General features: G+C 46.9%; 1 protein-coding gene across 1 annotated transcript in view; it reads left to right on the forward strand.

The window, feature by feature from the left end:
* Positions 1-5,487, forward strand: part of samd12 (sterile alpha motif domain containing 12) — a 234,754-nt gene extending 229,267 nt beyond the window's left edge. The window contains exon 5 of the mRNA XM_072467408.1: positions 145-5,487. Coding sequence (XP_072323509.1) covers positions 145-167 — 23 coding nt within the window. The 3' untranslated portion in view covers positions 168-5,487. The remainder of the gene's footprint in view (positions 1-144) is intronic.
* Positions 5,488-17,954: the final 12,467 nt, after the last annotated feature.

The raw sequence follows: 17,954 nt of genomic DNA on the forward strand, positions 1-17,954 counted from the left end.
ATTTTGTTTCCCTATGATAAAAGCTCTGTATAAATAAAAGTTGTTGTATCTGAATCCATTCTGTTCTAATTAGACTGTTTAGATTATTGCATGACACTGTACTATGTCCTTGAAGCTGACTTTGTTTTTTTCTTCTTCCCACAGCCTCATCGGATAGCTCACCATAAGTATGTGATTCTGAAGCACTGATTCTTGACACATGCACACAGGAAAACTGTGGCTTTCCACTCTCTGCCCCCAACAGGAAATGCCCTCCCAGTGCTAGGAAACTAATACTCTGAACAACTTGTACTGAAGCTTTTGAGAATGGATGGAATTTGGGAGTTGGTGTCCGCAAAATTATTGAACTCTTCCCACAACTGTCAAGGATCTTAATAATTTGAATGAATTGGCTGACATTTTGTGGACCAATCTGATATTTTGAGTCAACAAAACTTTGATTGTGGTAAAGCTTTAGTTAGGAGCTTGTGGATTTAGCCTTTAGTTCTTGCTTGTGATGCAAGAACCGAATGCTCCTTTATAACTGAAAGGGGGTGCCATGAGACAGAAATACTGTCATTTTTAACAGCCATGTAGAAAAAATTCAACCAATGGATGGATTAGCAGATGGAGGAGATAAGTTTTCACCTTTGCCCTCAGAATGAAGTACTTGGAATGACTCATTGAAAAATACTGTCCAGCACAATGTGGCATTTTCACTATAACGTCTGTTGGTAGTGCACCACTTTTTCAGACAGTAACCACTCGCATTTATATAGCACCTTTAGCACATTGCTGAAAAAAGAGACGTTGCCAAAGCTTTTTATCTTGCCTCATTAGGACAAGCACAAAAATACAAAATTTCTAAGGGAGCAATCATTTATACTGCATAAGAAAAAGGTGCTGATTGGTTGGCAAACTGACTCTAGTTGAGGCGTTACCATGGAGAATGAACCAGGGAATTATTGTCCACCATGTTTTTTGTTTGATTCAGATAAGACACAATGTCTGGATGTATTCTTTCTCCTTGCAGAAGACCAGGCCCTGTATATGAAAATATGTATCTTCTAACAGAGCATAGGTGAGCCACACTGCAAGCATGATTGATGTCCTTAAATTGGATGTCAGCGTAATTCTTGGCATAGTCAGGATTATTCAGCAAGTGCTGTCAAATTACTTCTGACATTAGACATTATGTTCGGAGTTTTGCAAGATGGGCTGGTTGAGTATGGTCAGTACTCTGCCTGTTGTGAACAGCCAAAGGGATTTACTGTTTGATAGGATCCACCAATCATTAGGATTTACGTCTTATGTACTTGGCATTGCACCGGCACTTCAGCAATACTCAAGTTCTGTACTCCCTTCAACTTAGTTAAAGAGCGGCACGTTGGTGCAGTGGTTAGTACTGCTGCCTCGTGGCACCGAGGACCCAGGTTCGATCCCGTCCCCGGGTCACTGTCCGTGTGGAGTTTGCATTTTCTCCCCGTGTCTGCGTGGGTCTCATCCCCACAACCCAAAGATGTGCAAGGTAAGTGAATTGGCCATGCTAAATTGCCCCTTCATTGGGAAAACTTTGAGCAGGATTCTCGGCCGCGTTCGCCCGACGACAGGAGAATCCTGCCCGATGTCAATGGATTTAACCATTGTCGGCGTCTCACCCGTGGCGTTCTTGCAGTGGGCGGGGCAGGAGAATCCAGCCCTTTGTTTAATATCCCAAAGGTCTTTGCAGGAGTGTTACAAAAACCCATCAAGTCCGACAAGGACATATTCAGGAAGCTTGGTCAAAGAGATAGGTTTTAAAGAGCGTCTGAAAGGATCTGCAGTTTCTGAAATTTCTCAGCCAACCAAATTATGCAGGTATCATGTTTCAGCATTATTAAGGAAGGATAAGAGACTCTGGCTGGGATTTTACCTCCCCCAGGGCCATAGGTTGTGAGGTGGGTGGGCTGTTAAAATGCAGAGGAGCCAACTGGGACAGTTCCCCACTAAAGATCAAATTAAGGGCCATTTCAATGTGCTATCAGCATTTTTCTGTGTTATGAAACCACCAACTGTATAGTTGTGGCCTCCTAGTGGCTTCCCAGCAGTTGGGGTTGGGGTGGGGGTGGGGGTAGGGTGGGGAGGAGGTATAATGGGCAGAAGGCCACCAGCACTACCCTCATGGCCCTGACACCGCTGCTGGAAGCCTTTCCTGGGTAGTTACCGGGCCCTGCTTTCCTGGTTCCAGCAAAAAAAAAACTCTCTGCCATCTATGCAAGAGCTCCTCAAGATGGAAGTACCTCCGTGCTTCCCCTGATGCCTCAGCAGTAGCCACCTCTCTCAGTGGCACTGCAGAGATGTTGGTGGTCTACTTGAGCCAGCAATGTGTAAGGCCCATCTGTCTTCCTTAATTGCCCCTGTCCCATGCCTGCCGGCTCTTGATTGTCTTGTTCTGGTAAAATTGCAGGGGATGTCGAGTCTCCTGCCCAGAAATGCTGGCCAGCTGAAAAACATTCCGATGTTGGAATTTTCCCCCTTCTGGAAAGATCCCTTGCTTGTTTGAACGAAGTAGGAATTAAGAAGGCAAATTTAGAATGCCAATCCAAACTTAAGTTTGTCTTAACTTTAAATGAAAATGAATTTAGAAAGCTTCTAAATAGCTCAATGGGTAAATTCGTTAGTCAGCTATAAGCTTGTGAAATCCTGGCTCAACCATCTGGTTTGTTCAGAGATAGTTAATCTAAACTGGGGTGGTTGGCCTAAATCCATGGGACTAAATTTTTTAAAAGCTGCTTCTCGAAATCACTATCCAATAATTTCTTATGAAATTAAGTGTGAAACGACATGAGTCATCACTTAGGAGTGGCTCCTTTTCAATGAGAACTTTGAACTAGATTTAACTATAATAAATTAGAAAGTTCCATAAAGTGTAGATTATTGTGCAAACACTTGTGAAGGCTCCGAATGTCCTTTAAGGTGTGTCAGAACTTAAATATGGTTCTTCACTGCATGCTCCAAAATCCAATAAAAAGTCTGTGTTACCATATTTATGGAAAATGTATTTAAAAGATCTGCCAAATTTACTCAAACGGTTAAAATGTAAAGTGAAGAATTTATGCTTACATTCAAAGCCAACTTCCAACTGCTCCTCCTCCCTTTCCTCTTCATTCATCACTATCATTGTCATCTCCCCATTCATCTCATTTTAGGTGGATCTCACTTTTTTTTAATACTTTTTCAAATCTGGGACTGCAGCAGATAATGAGTGTTTATAGTGTAGACATTAGACCACTTCATTGAACATTTTACAGGCTCTGAAATGTTTTATTATGCATTTGCACTAAGGTGAAAAAGGGTTTAGAAAAATTGAGGCTCCTGTTTATTGTAATCAATGGGCGGAATTTTCCCAAAAGTGTCAAGTTCTGACTGAAAACCAGCGTGTTTCTCCCCAGAAAAGCAGGCAAGTTTTTCCGTCGAGGATCTTCCTACACTTTTTAGAAGGGGGCATGTTTTCCCCATGAGAGACAGTGGCTAAAGATGCGGCAAGCCCAGCTCCACAGAGATTGGGGTGCCCTTTTAGCCACAATCTCAAATCCTGGTTCAAGTCTTCAGGTCATTGGCCCCACCCCCAGTAAAGCGAATCCCCGCTATGGGGTCACCTACAGACCCCATCCTGGCAATGCCAACCTGGAAGGGTAAGGGCACTGCCTTGAAATGTCCCTGACCACCCAGGGCTAAACTGGCCTGAAAGTGTAGTGATTCTTGCTAACGTTACATCAGGTGGAAACATCTGACATTCCCAGAAGATTCAGCATTAAGCCAATTTTGAATATTAAAATGTATTGAAATGAATAGTAATCGGGTTCAAACCCTTTCATTTCATTTCATAGAATTTACAGTGCAGAAGGAGGCCATTCGGCCCATCGAGTCTGCACCGGCTCTTGGAAAGAGCACCCTACCCAAGGTCGACACCTCCACCCTCTCCCCATAACCCCACCCAACACTAAGGGCAATTTTGGACACGAAGGGTAATTTATCATGGCCAATCCACCTAACCTGCACATCTTTGGACTGTGGGAGGAAACCGGAGCACCCGGAGGAAACCCTCGCACACACGGGGAGGATGTGCAGACTCCGCACAGACAGTGACCCAAGCCGAATCGAACCTGGGACCCTGGACAATAAACCTGGTTAGGTGATCGGCGGAGGGTGGGGAAGATCTCATTGTGACCCCGTTATGGCCCACTTGCGAGAGTTTCTGGCCACAGCGGGACTTGCCGATCGCAGGAGGAAAATCACCCCTAACTGTTTTACTTAGACAGCTGCAGTATACTAATTGCCATAATGGAATTAATTAATTTTCTAGCTCGTGAGCCAACGTGATTTCTGCAAGTTGTTTTCATTGTTCGATTTCATGAAATACTAAGTGATAATTACAAAAGAGAAGAATAGAAACAGGAATAATTATCAGTAATCTCAATGACTACTCTTGTTTGAGTGCTTGGTAATAGTAACCTTCAAACCCTGAGATGAGAAATGAGATGAGCTTAGAAATCGGTTGCATTATTTTGTGCGCAATGGAATTGATGGAAGCAGTTTTGAGGATTTTCCATTTTATTATGTGTATCATGATGGACATTGACAATACCATTACAAGATTATAATCATGGCAATTTTATCAAGTGATAATCTGCATTTAATTTCCAAGAAAACAACTGTAGGCATTTATTCAGGATTTTTATGTGTATTTATGTCCACAGCACAAGGGCACATTGTTGTGTCATGGATGATGATTCTAAAATGTTTTGTAAGGGCCAGGTGTAAATGTTGCAAGCCACCTTGTACTTTTCTGTTAAACTGGAACACCGAACTGCATTGCACTGACTAGAGATGTCTTCTATGTATGAACAGATAAAAAATTCTGTGACATTATTCCATTCATTGGCTTATAACTGTATGAAATGTGCGCAACCTAAGCAATGATGAAGTAGTACAGTACAGCTTCAAGAAAATAATATCTGGAAGCTGGTATGGACAGGTATATACAAGTATATACTATGTATTTATGCATGTATAAAATGTGATGTAAACAATAAAGATGTAATGGGCGTATTATTTTCTTATTAGAATCAGTATTGTGTTCATGTTGAGTCACTAGAATTTATTTAATGCTGCAGAAAAAAATTTGTTAAATATAATATTTTTTGGCATTTGTTTTGAAATCTACTAATATACAGTCATCCTTTCATATTATTTTAAACTGTTAAATATAGTGAGCTTTTGTTGCCTTTTCCACAGGCGAAACTTGGAGATGCAATTTTTTTTGTAGGATATGTAACAAAACGTTGCTTTAAAAAAAAATTAAGATGTGGAATTTCTACTTCAAACACAATTGGGAGATTGGATACAAATTGTACTGGTAAAGTTCCGTTTATGCACTCAAACATAAAACCTTTATGAACCAATCAGTCTGTGTAATGGAACAATCATCTATTTCAATGGATTAAAATAAATTCATTGCGTTTAAAAGTGGTAACCTGGTACAGTTTATTAATATAGCTGCAAATGGATTTATCTCAAAACCTCAGCTGAGCGGGGTAGAAAGATCTGCCCCAATCTGCGAGTAATTTTCCTGGGCTGGTGGGCTGAGCTACCCAGTGCAGGAAATGACGGATGTGCGGCCTCGATGGACGTTCCACGCCAAGGCCAATAAAAATGTCAAGCTAAACATGCCCAAAATCAGAGTTAGAAATGTTTTGGTTTAATCAATGATGGAGGAAAACCAACAATATTAAACCGAATTACATTACAAAGAAGTCATATTCAACTCAAAACATTAACTCTCCTCACAGTTACTGATAGATCTGCTGAGGTATTTCCAATACATTCTCTTTTTTAATTTCAGATTTACAGATTTAATGGAACACCATTGGCTGGTGTGATGTTACATGTTACACAATTATGTAATCCGAGCGTTTCACAGACTTTTGAAGTTCACCATTATACCCTGTTTGTCATAAATCCCTTGCACTATGTTATACTAACGCGGAGTGTGCCAATGCTGATTCTTTCTCTTTGCGGCTACCATGAAGAACATAACAAAAGAGAAACTGCCGATGAGATCTGGGCTGGGGTTTTTTTTTAAAAAGGAGGGGAAACATATTTTGACAATGATTTTGGGAGCCAGAAGAAGAAATCACCGAACGAGATCCAGGCCCAAACACCATCGGGAATGAGATCGGAAGAAATATTATCGACATTCAAGGCGAAGTCATCATAGTGGCAAGTATAAACAACTCTAAAGTAAATACTTGAACACCGTTTAGTTTGTAGCAGGGTGTCAAAAGAACAAAGAACTTTACAGCACAGGAACAGGCCCTTTGACCCACCAAGCCTGCATCGATCCAGATTCCTTATTTAGACTGACTACTTATTGCCCAAACGATCTGTATCCCTCCATTCCCCGCCTGTTCATGTGTCTATCAAGATACATCTTCAACATTGCTCTCGTGCCTGCCACCACCACCTCCAATGGCAATGCGTTCTAGACACCCACCATCCTCTGCATGAAAAACTTTACTCGCACATCTCCCTTAAACTTTCCCCTTCTCACCTTGAACGTGTGCCCCTTTCTAATTAAGTCTTCCACGTGGTGAAAAACTATTCACCCTGCCAATACCTCTCATAATTTTGTAGACCTCAATCAGATCTCCCCTCAACCTCCGTCTTTCCAACGAAAACAAGCTTGGGATCTAGCGGGGGGGGGGGGGGGGGTTAACTGGGTAGCTGCTGCTGGGGAGAAGGGGGAGCTGGAATGGGAGGGGGGGGCGGGGCGGGGGGGGGGCGCCGCGTGGGAACCGGGTGAGGAGCTGGATTGAAAAAGGAAATGGCTAGTCGTCAAGGGGGGGGGGGGGTAAAGAGCCCCCCAACCCGGTTGATCACGTGGAATGTGAGAGGGCTGAACGGGCCGATTAAGAGGGCACGGGCACTCGCACACCTAAAGAAACTTAAGGCAGATGTGGTTATGCTTCAGGAGACGCATCTGAAGCTGCCAGACCAGGTTAGACTTCGCAAAGGATGGGTGGGGCAGGTGTTTCATTCGGGGCTGGATGCAAAAAACAAGGGGGTGGCCATACTAGTGGGGAAGCGGGTAATGTTTGAGGCAAAGACTATAGTGGCAGATAGTGGGGGCAGATACGTGATGGTGAGTGGCAAACTGCAAGGGGAGGCGGTGGTATTGGTGAACGTGTATGCCCCGAACTGGGATGATGCCAATTTTATGAGGCGTATGTTAGGACGCATCCCGGACCTAGAGGCGGGAAAGTTGGTAATGGGTGGAGACTTTAATACGGTGCTGGACCCAGGGCTGGACAGATCGAGGTCCAGGACCGGAAGGAGGCCGGCTGCAGCTAGGGTGCTTAAGGATTTTATGGTGCAGATGGGAGAAGTAGATCCCTGGAGATTTAGTAGACCTAGGAGTAAGGAGTTTTCATTTTTCTCCTATGTACATAAAGTATTTTCACGAATAGATTTTTTTGTTTTGGGAAGGGCACTGATCCCAAAGGTGACGGGGACGGAGTACACGGCTATAGCCATCTCGGATCATGCTCCACACTGGGTGGACCTGGAGATAGGGGAAGAAAAACAACAGCTTCCACCCTGGAGAATGGACATGGGATTATTGGCAGATGAGGGGGGGTGTTTAAGGGTGAGGGGGTGTATTGAAAGGTACTTTGAAATTAATGATAATGGGGAGGTACAGGTGGGAGTGGTCTGGGAGGCACTGAAGGCAGTGGTTAGAGGGGAGCTGATATCCATTAGGCCACATAAAGGAAACAGGAGGGTAGGGAAAGGGAGCGGTTGTTGAAAGAACTGCTGAGGGTGGACAGACAATACGCGGAGGCACCGGAGGAGGGACTATACAGGGAAAGGCAAAGGCTACATATAGAGTTTGACTTGTTGACTACGGGTAAGGCAGAGGCACAATGGAGGAAGGCACAGGGTGTACAGTACGAATATGGGGAGAAGGCGAGTAGGTTGTTGGCCCATCAACTGAGGAAAAGGGGAGCAGCGAGGGAGATGGGGGGGGGGTGAGAGATGAGGAGGGGGGAGATGGAGCGGGGAGCGGAGAGAGTGAATGGAGTGTTCAAGGCATTTTATGAAAGATTATATGAAGCGCAGCCCCCGGACGGGAAGGAGAGAATGATGTGCTTTCTGGATCAGCTGGAATTTCCTAAGGTGGAGGAACAGGAGAGAGTGGGGCTGGGAGCACAGATTGAGACGGAGGAAGTCGTGAAAGGGATTGGAAGCATGCAGGCGGGGAAGGCCCCGGGACCATACGGATTTCCAGTTGAATTCTATAAGAAATATTTGGACTTGCTGGCCCCGTTACTGATGAGAACCTTTAATGAGGCTAGGGAAAGGGGGCAGCTGCCCCCGACTATGTCAGAGGCAACGATATCGCTCCTCCTAAAGAAGGAAAAAGACCCGCTGCAATGCGGGTCATACAGGCCCATTTCCCTCCTGAATGTGGATGCTAAGATCCTGGCCAAGGTAATGGCAATGAGGATAGAGGATTGTGTCCCAGGGGTGGTCCATGAGGACCAAACTGGGTTTGTGAAGGGGAGACAGCTAAATACAAATATACGGAGGCTGCTAGGGGTAATGATGATGCCCCCACCAGAGGGGGAAGCAGAGATAGTGGTGGCGATGGATGCCGAGAAAGCATTTGATAGAGTGGAGTGGGATTATTTGTGGGAGGTGTTGAGGAGATTTGGCTTTGGGGACGGGTATATCAGGTGGGTACAGTTGCTATATAGGGCCCCGATGGCGAGCGTGGTCACGAATGGACGGGGGTCTGACTATTTTCGGCTCCATAGAGGGATGAGGCAGGGATGTCCTCTGTCCCCGTTATTGTTTCCACTGGCGATTGAACCCCTGGCCATGGCACTGAGGGGTTCCAGGAAATGGAGGGGAGTACTTAGGGGGGGAGAAGAACACCGGGTATCTCTATATGCGGACAATTTGTTGCTATATGTGGCGGGCCCGGCGGAGGGGATGCCAGAGATAATGCGGATACTTGGGGAGTTTGGGGATTTTTCAGGGTATAAACTGAACATGGGGAAAAGTGAGCTATTTGTGGTGCATCCGGGGGAACAGAGCAGAGAGATAGAGGATTTACCGTTGAGGAAGGTAACAAGGGACTTCCGGTACCTGGGGATCCAGATAGCCAAGAATTGGGGTACATTACATAGGCTTAATTTAACACGGTTGGTGGAACAGATGGAGGAGGATTTCAAGAGATGGGACATGGTGTCCTTGTCATTGGCAGGTAGGGTGCAGGCGGTTAAAATGGTGGTCCTCCCGAGATTCCTTTTTGTGTTCCAGTGCCTCCCGGTGGTGATCACGAAGGCTTTTTTCAAAAGAATTGAGAAGAGCATTGAGTTTTGTGTGGGCTGGGAAGACCCCGAGAGTGAGGCGGGGATTCTTGCAGCGTAGTAGGGACAGGGGGGGGCTGGCACTACCGAGCCTAAGTGAGTACTACTGGGCCGCCAATGTTTCAATGGTGTGTAAGTGGATGGGAGAAGGGGAGGGAGCGGCGTGGAAGAGAATGGAGAGGGAGTCCTGCAGGGGACTAGCCTGCAAGCAATGGTGACAGCGCCGTTGCCGTTCTCACCAAAGAAATACACCACAAGCCCAGTGGTGGTGGCTACATTGAGAATTTGGGGGCAGTGGCGACGGCATAGGGGAGGGACAGGAGCTTCGGTGCGGTCCCCGATAAGAAACAATCATAGGTTCGTTCCGGGGAGAATGGCTGGGGGATTTGGAGCATGGCAAAGAGCTGGGGTAGTACAATTAAGAGTTCTATTTGTAGATGGGATGTTTGCGAGTTTGGGAGCGCTGACGAAGAAATATGGGTTGCCCCAAGGGAATGCATTTCGGTATATGCAATTGAGGGCTTTTGTGATGCAACAGGTGAGGGAATTCCCGCAGCTCCCGACGCAGGAAGTGCAGGATAGAGTGATCTCAGAGACATGGGTGGGGGACGGTAAGGTAGCAGACATATACAGGGAGATGAGGGACGAGGGGGAGATCATGGCAGATGAGCTGAAAGGGAACTGGGAAGAAGAACTGGGGGAGGAGATTGAGGAGGGGCTGTGGACGGATGCCCTACGTAGGGTAAACTCATCGTCCTCGTGTGCCAGGCTAAGCCTGATACAATTTAAGGTGCTACACAGGGCGCATATGACTGGAGCACGGCTCCAGTAAATTTTCTGGGGTAGAGGATAGGTGTGCGAGATGCTCGAGAGGCCCAGCGAATCACACCCACATGTTCTGGTCATGCCCGGTACTACAGGGGTTCTGGGTGGGGGTGGCAAAGGTGCTTTCGAAGGTGGTGGGGGTCCGGATCGAACCAAGCTGGGGGTTGGCTATATTTGGGGTTGCAGAAGAGCGGGAGTGCAGGAGGCGAGAGAGGCTGACGTGTTGGCCTTTGCGTCCCTTGTAGCCCGGCGCAGGATATTGTTAATGTGGAAGGAAGCTAAGCCCCCGGGGGTGGAGACCTGGATAAACGATATGGCAGGGTTCATAAAGTTAGAACGGATTAAGTTTGTGTTAAGGGGTTCGGCTCAGGGGTTCACCAGGCGGTGGCAACCGTTCGTCGACTACCTCACAGAAAGATAGAGGGAATGGAAAAGAAGTAGATAACAGTAGCAACCCAGGGGGGAGGGAGAGGGGGGGGGGGGGGGGAGGAATCGGACAGACTCTCAGGGATGTTATTGTACATGTATAGGTATTTGGTATATGTAATTGTATATTGGACTGTTGGACTGTAATTTTGGAGAGAATTTATTTTGGACAAGGCAGTTGCCATTTAGTTTTGTTTTTGTTTTTGTTTATATATATTATTTATTTATTTGTTTAAAATTGGCCACGGCTATTTATATTGCTTTATTGTTGTGTAAAAGAAACACCACGTATTGTTATGTTTGGCCAAAAACCTCGAAAAAATATATTTTTTTTAAAAACATGACCTGCTAACTCTTGTATTCAATGCCCTGGCAGATGAAGGCAAGCATGCCGGATGCCTTCTTGACCACCTTATCCATTTGCATTGCCACTTTCATGGAACTATGGACCTGAATGCCCAGATCCCTCTGTATGTCAATGCTCCTAAGGGTTCTGCCATTTACTGTATAATTCACACCTGAATTTGATCTTCCAAAGTGCATCACCTCATATTTGTCGGGATTGACCTCCATCTGCCATTTCTCTGCCCAACTCTCAAATCTGTCTATATTCTGCTGCATTCGCTGACAGTCCCCTTCACTATCTGCAACTCCACCTATCTTAGTGTCATCTGCAAACCTGCTAATCAGACCATCTACATTTTCCTCCAGATCATTTATATATATATATATATATTACAAACAACAGTGGTCCCAGCACTGATCCCTGTGGAACACCACTAGTTACAGATCTCCATTCTGAAAAACTCCATTCCACTGTTACTCTCTGTATCCTGTTCCAAGCCATTTCTTTATCCATCTAGCGAGCACACCCCGAATCCCGTGCGACTTTACCTTTTGTAACAGTCTGCCATGAGCGACCTTGTCAAACGTCTTACTAAAGTCCATGTAGACAACATCCACAGCCTTTCCCTCTTCAATCAATTTTGCAGCCTCCTTAAAAAACTCTATCAAGTTGGTAAGACATGATGCTTATCACTAACAAGTTCATTCGCTTCAAAATGTGAATAAATCCTGTGCCTCAGTATCTTCTCCAACAGCTTCCCCACCACTGGCATCAGGCTCACCAGCCTGCATTATCACTGCTTCCCGTTTTAAAAAATAAATTTAGAGTACCCAATTCTTTTTTTCCAATTAAGGGGCAATTTAGCTTCGCCAGTCCATCTACACTGCACATCTTTGGGTTGTAGGGGGTTAGACCCATGCAGACACAGAGAGAACATGCATACTCCACACAGACAGGACTTGGGGCCGGGATCAAACCCAGGTCATCGGTGCCGTCAGGCAGCAGTGATAACTATTGCGCCATCATGCCGCCCCCTGCTTCCCTTCTTAAACAAACGGACAACATTAGCTATTCTCCAGTCCTCTGGATCCTAGCATGTGGTCAAAGATAATGTAAAGATATCTGTTAAGGCTCCAGCTATTTCCTCTCTTGCTTCCCATAATAACCAGGGGGCCCTGGGGACTTGTCTACCTTAATGCTTTTTAAGATATCCAACACTTTCTCCTTCATTATGCTGACATGTCATAGAGTATTCACACACCCATCCCTGAACTTCAACTTCTGTCATGTCCCTCTTCTTGGTGAATACCGATGCAAAGTATTCATTAAGGATCTCACCCACTTTCTCTGACTCCACGCATAACTTCCCTCCTTTGTCCTTGAGTGGGCCTCCTCTTTCCCTAGCTACCATCTTGCTCCTTATATATGTATAAAGGCCTTGGATTTTCCTTGACCCCGATTGGCAATGATATTTCATGGCCTTTTAGCCCTCCTAACTCCCATTTGAATTTGTTCCTACTTTTCCTATATTCTTCGAGAGCTTTGTCTGTATTTAGTTGCCTAGACTTTATGTATGCTTTTTTATTTTTGAATACTCTCACAATATCCCCTATCATCCATGGTTCCCTAATCCTGCCATTTCTGTCCTTCAGTTAACGTCCACAGTTAACTTCCTGCACTCTAAATAAACTGGGGCGAAATTCTCCCGAATCGGCGCGATGTCCGCCGACTGGCACCCAAAACGGCGCCAATCAGACGGGCATCGCGCCGCCCCAAAGGTGCGGAATGCTCCGCATCTTTGGGGGCCAAGCCCCAACATTGAGGGGCTAGGCCGACGCCGGAGGAATTTCCGCCCCGCCAGCTGGCGGAAACGGCCTTTGTTGCCCCGCCAGCTGGCACGGAAATGACATGGCGGGGCGGCGCATGCGCGGGAGCGTCAGCGGCCGCTGAAAGTTTCCCGCGCATGCGCAGTGGAGGGAGTCTCTTCCGCCTCCGCCATGGTGGAGACCGTGGCGGAGGCGGCAGGGAAAGAGTGCCCCCACGGCACAGGCCCGCCCGCGGATCGGTGGGCCCCGATCGCGGGCCAGGCCACCATTGGGGCACCACCCGGGGTCAGATCGCCCCGCGCCCCCCCCCCTCTCCCAGGACCCTGGAGCCCGCCCACACTGCCTTGTCCCGCCGGTAAATAGGTGCTTTAATTTACGCCAGCGGGACAGGCAGTTTATCGGCGGGACTTCGGCCCATCCGGGCCGGAGAATCGAGCGGGGGGGCCCGCCAACCGGCGCGATTCCCGCCCCCGCCGAATCTCCAGTGCCGGAGACTTTGGCAACCGACGGGGGCGGGAATCACGGCAGTCCCCGGCGATTCTCCAACCCGGCGGGGGGTCGGAGAATGACGCCCCAGGTCTTTAAAAGACTCCCACATATCAAAAGTGGATTTACCCTCAAACAGCCACTCCGAATCCACATTGTGTTGAATCCACTCTTGCCAAATTCTGTTGTACTTAGCTTTCTCCCAATTTAGCACCCTCACTCGAGGACCACGCTTGTCCTTTATCCATGAGTATTTGAAAACCTGCACAATTATGATCACAATTCCCAAAATTTTCCCCTACTGAAACTTTGGTCAACTGGCCGGGCTCATCCTCCGAGTAGTTTGTGGTCTCATGAATGAAGTCATCCAAAGGAAATTGTTGATTGAAGGTGCATTAACCCTAAAATCTGCTCTAGAGATCACAACATCTATGGAATTTGCTGCGAGAATTGCTTCACAGATTGGAGCTTGAGCAAAGTTCATAAGATGGAGTCTGAGAGAGGCAGGTCCACCAAGAACCTACCATGTCATCGCTGCAACCAAGTGGAACATATGGTTGGAGCAAGGAGAACAAATGCAAAACTTGCGGTAACATTTGTCACATTGCCAAGACATGTTGGTCACGCCAACCTTCATCAGCACAAAACAGCACAAAACAAGTGTACCAAGAAAAACACTGCAAAGTCTACAGGCCAAGTTTACCAGTTAAGTGATCCAGATGGAGACTCACCAAGTACAAGAGTATTAAGTCGGCTTAAGGAATTTAAGCTCAGCATTCTGGCAGTACAAGAAGACCAGCAATGATTTGGGGTCTATCCAAATTAAATGGGAACAATTAAGATGGAAGTGGATACAGGCATTGCATCACTTCTTGTACCTGGATCGATATACTATCAGAAATTGAAGTATCTGCCATTGCAACCATCTGATGTGGTCTTCAGGACATATACCAAGGAGGTTGTGCTGCTACAAGGCTTTATCAAGGTGACTGTGGAAGTTAACAAGCAGAAAGTGGAGCTGCTTCTTCACATTCTTTAAGGAAACTTTCCAACATTGTTTGGGGAATCTTGTTTAAGGGATATTAAGCTAAATTGGGCATCGTGAACCAACTTGTTTGTTCTACGAATGATCGTCAACCGCTTCTGAGAAAGTATGCAAAGGTTTTCAAGGTGTCACTTGGATCCATGACTGGAGCTGAAAAACTCAAGATAAAGACAGACAGCAAACCTAAGTGTTTGAAAGTACATACCGTAGCCTATGCCATTCAATCTAAAGTGGAAGAAGAACTCGAAAGGTTGCTGAAGACAGGAGTCATTGAGCCTGTTCGCACCAGCAATATGGCAACCCCAATCATCTCAGTCATAAAAAGGATGGCTCAGTACGAATCTTCAGGGAATTCAAAACGACTATCAACCTTGTATTGTGTGTTGATCAATAAGTACCCTTTAATACATATCGAAGATATTTTTGCAGTACTCTCCAGAGGCCAAATATTTAGCAAAATTAATCTGTATCAAGCCTATCTGCAAATGAACATAGCCATGAGTCAACCAGTACTGACAACAGCAACACACAAGTCTATTTCAGTTCAGGTTAACATCAGCATCGGCTCTCTTCCAATGATTTATGGATCAGATCTTGAGTGGGAATCGGATATGCAATACTACTTGGACAACATTTTGATTACAGGTTTGAACGATGTAGAGCGTGTCAAGAATCTAGACGCTACTCTTGCAAGGCTTCATCTACGTAATCTCAGGGTCAAGAAAAAGAAGTGTGCATCTTTTTAAGTCTTCTATTCATAATCTTGGACACATCACCGACCAAGATGGTCTGCACAAAGAAACTAAGATGATGTCGGAAATCCTGGATGCTCCATGGCTGCAGAACATAATTTGGTTAAGGTCGTTTCTAGGATTACTAAATTACAATGGTAAGTTTGTACCGCACTTAGCAACAAGGCTGAAGCCTTTACACGCGATGCTTTGTAACAAACTTGGCTCTTGATGAAAGATTGTGAGGAAGTTTAGCAAACCGTCAAAAACAATTACAAAAATCTGAGTTATTAGCCCATTATAACCCAAAACTGAAGCTGCAGCTTGCTTACGGTGCATCACTCGATGGTGTTTGAGCAGTTGTCTTAAACATACTGCTTTCAGGTGAATAGAGACAAATAGCATTTGCTTCCAGGGCACTGAGTCCAACTATGCTCAAGTTAAGAAAGAAGCCCTTGGCATTTTTTTTAACAAACATTTTATTCAGGCATTTATGGTTTTATAACAACAGAAGAGACAAATACAAATGTAAACATAATTCAGTACGTAACACCCCCCAACCAACACCCATACCACACCAACATAGCTCATACACACAATTCCCAAGTCCCTCCACCTCCTCTCGCTGATCCCGCCTAAATTGAACTAACCTAAACTAAATTAACTCCTCCTGCCCCCCTTATTCCCTACCCCCCCCCCCCCCCCCCCCATTGTACCTGCTAACAGTTTAGTTTTCTCCGAAGAAGTCTCTAAAGGGCTGCCACATCTGGACGAATCCTAACACATCCTCTCAGGGCGACCTTAATTTTCTCAAGTCTGAGAAACTCGGCCATTTCTCTAACCCATACCCTCGATTTTGGGGGCTCCGAGTCCCTCCACGCTAATAAGATCCGTCTCCGGGCTACTAAGGAGGCAAAGGACAAAACGCCAGCCTCTCTTTCCCCCTGGACCCCCGGGTCTTCCGACACTCCAAAGATCGCCACCCCTGAACCCGGCACCACACTCGTTTTTAGCACCGTGGATGACATCGACAAATCCCAACCAGAATCCCCTGAGCTTCGGACATGTCCAAAACACGTGGACATGATTTGTGGGCCCTCCTGCACACCTCACATACCTGTCCTCTCCCCAAAAAACCTGCTCATTCGGGCCACCGTCATGTGTGCCCAGTGAACCACCTTGAATTGTATCAGGCTGAGCCTGGCACATGATGAGGACGACAAAGGTAATGGGAGCTTTCCTTGTTATGAGGATTTCGAGGATGAGTTTGAATTGCCGGATGGGAATGGGTTTTGCTATCTGCAGGTGAGGGACTTTGTGCGAAGGCAGATTTCGACCTTTCCGCTTCTACCGCCACAGGGGACACAGGACAAGATAGTTTCAATAACGGAAGTGGGGGAAGGGAAGATCGCGGAAATTTACAAAGAGCTCATGGAGTGGTCAAGAACCCAGATAGGGGAGGTAAAGCATAAGTGGGTAGTTGAGCTAGGTAAGGAGCTAGAGGCAGGTCTGTGTCAGGCTCAAGATAATGGTTCTCCCGAGAGTTTAGAGAAACCCCCTCCCACCACTTTAAACAGCAACTCCCCCAGCCTCCTCTCCTGCTCCCTCGCCTGGATCACAAAAACCTCACTTTTCCCCATATTCAATTTATACTCCGCGAAGCGGCCAAATTCCCCTCTGGTCCGCATAATCTCTCCCATCCCCCTAACGGGTCAGAAATATACAGGAGTAGGTCGTCCGCACGAGACCCTGTGCTGCTCCACTCCCTCCAGTCTAGCCCTTTCTAGTCCTTTGACGCTCTCAGCGCTATCGCCAATGGTTCTATAGCCAAGGCAAACAACAGTGGAGAGAGTGGACATCCCTGCCTTGTCCCCCTGTGTAGTCTAAAATAGTCCGAACTCACCCGGTTCATCCGCACACTTGCCACCGGCGCCTGGTACAGCCACCGGACCCAGTCTACAAAGCCCTGCCCAAACACCCCAGGACATCACACAAATACTCCCACTCCACCTGGATGAAGGCCTTCTCCGCGTCCATCGCGTCCACTACCTCCACCTCCCTCCCCTCAGCGGGCATCATGATGACATTCAAGAGCCTCCTGACGTTGGCCGTTAACTGCCTCCCTTTGACAAATCCCATCTGGTCCTCCCCTATCACCCCCAGAACACAATCCTCTATTCCCGAGGCCAAAATATTGGCCAGCAATTTGGCGTCAAAATTTAGTCAGGAGATTGGTCTGTATGACCCACGTTATTCGGGAGATCGAAGCCTGTGACATTGTTGGGGGAAGAACACCCCGCTCCCTAGCCTCATTAAATGCCCTCACCAGCAGCGGACCCAGCATCCCAGAAAACATCTTATAAAATTCCACTGGATAACCATCCAGTCCTGGGGCCTTGCCGGACTGCACGGCCTCCAATCCCTCTACTACTTCCACAATCCCGATTGGGGTATCCAGCCCCTCCACCAACCCTTCCTCCACCTTCGGAAACTCCAAACCCTCCAGGAATTGCCTCAACTCCTCCACCCCAGCAGGGGGCCCCGACTCATACAGCCGGCTGTACAATTCTTCGAACACACCATTCACCCCCACTGGATCTAAGACCTGGGGCGAAATTCTCCAGAAAAGGCGCAATGTCCGCCGACTGGCGCCCAAAACGGCGCAAATCAGTCGGGCATCGCGCCGCCCCAAAGGTGCGGAATGCTCCGCATCTTTGGTGGCCGAGCCCCAACATTGAGGGGCTAGGTCGGTGCCGGACTAATTTCCGCCCCGCCAGCTGGCGGAAAAGGCCTTTGGTGCCCCGCCAGCTGGCGCGGAAATGACATCTCCGGGCGGCGCATGCGCAGGAGCGTTAGCGGCCGCTGACGGCATTC

Source organism: Scyliorhinus torazame, chromosome 11 (assembly GCF_047496885.1).
Source record: "Scyliorhinus torazame isolate Kashiwa2021f chromosome 11, sScyTor2.1, whole genome shotgun sequence".
In the NCBI taxonomy this organism is placed as follows: Eukaryota; Metazoa; Chordata; class Chondrichthyes; order Carcharhiniformes; family Scyliorhinidae; genus Scyliorhinus; species Scyliorhinus torazame.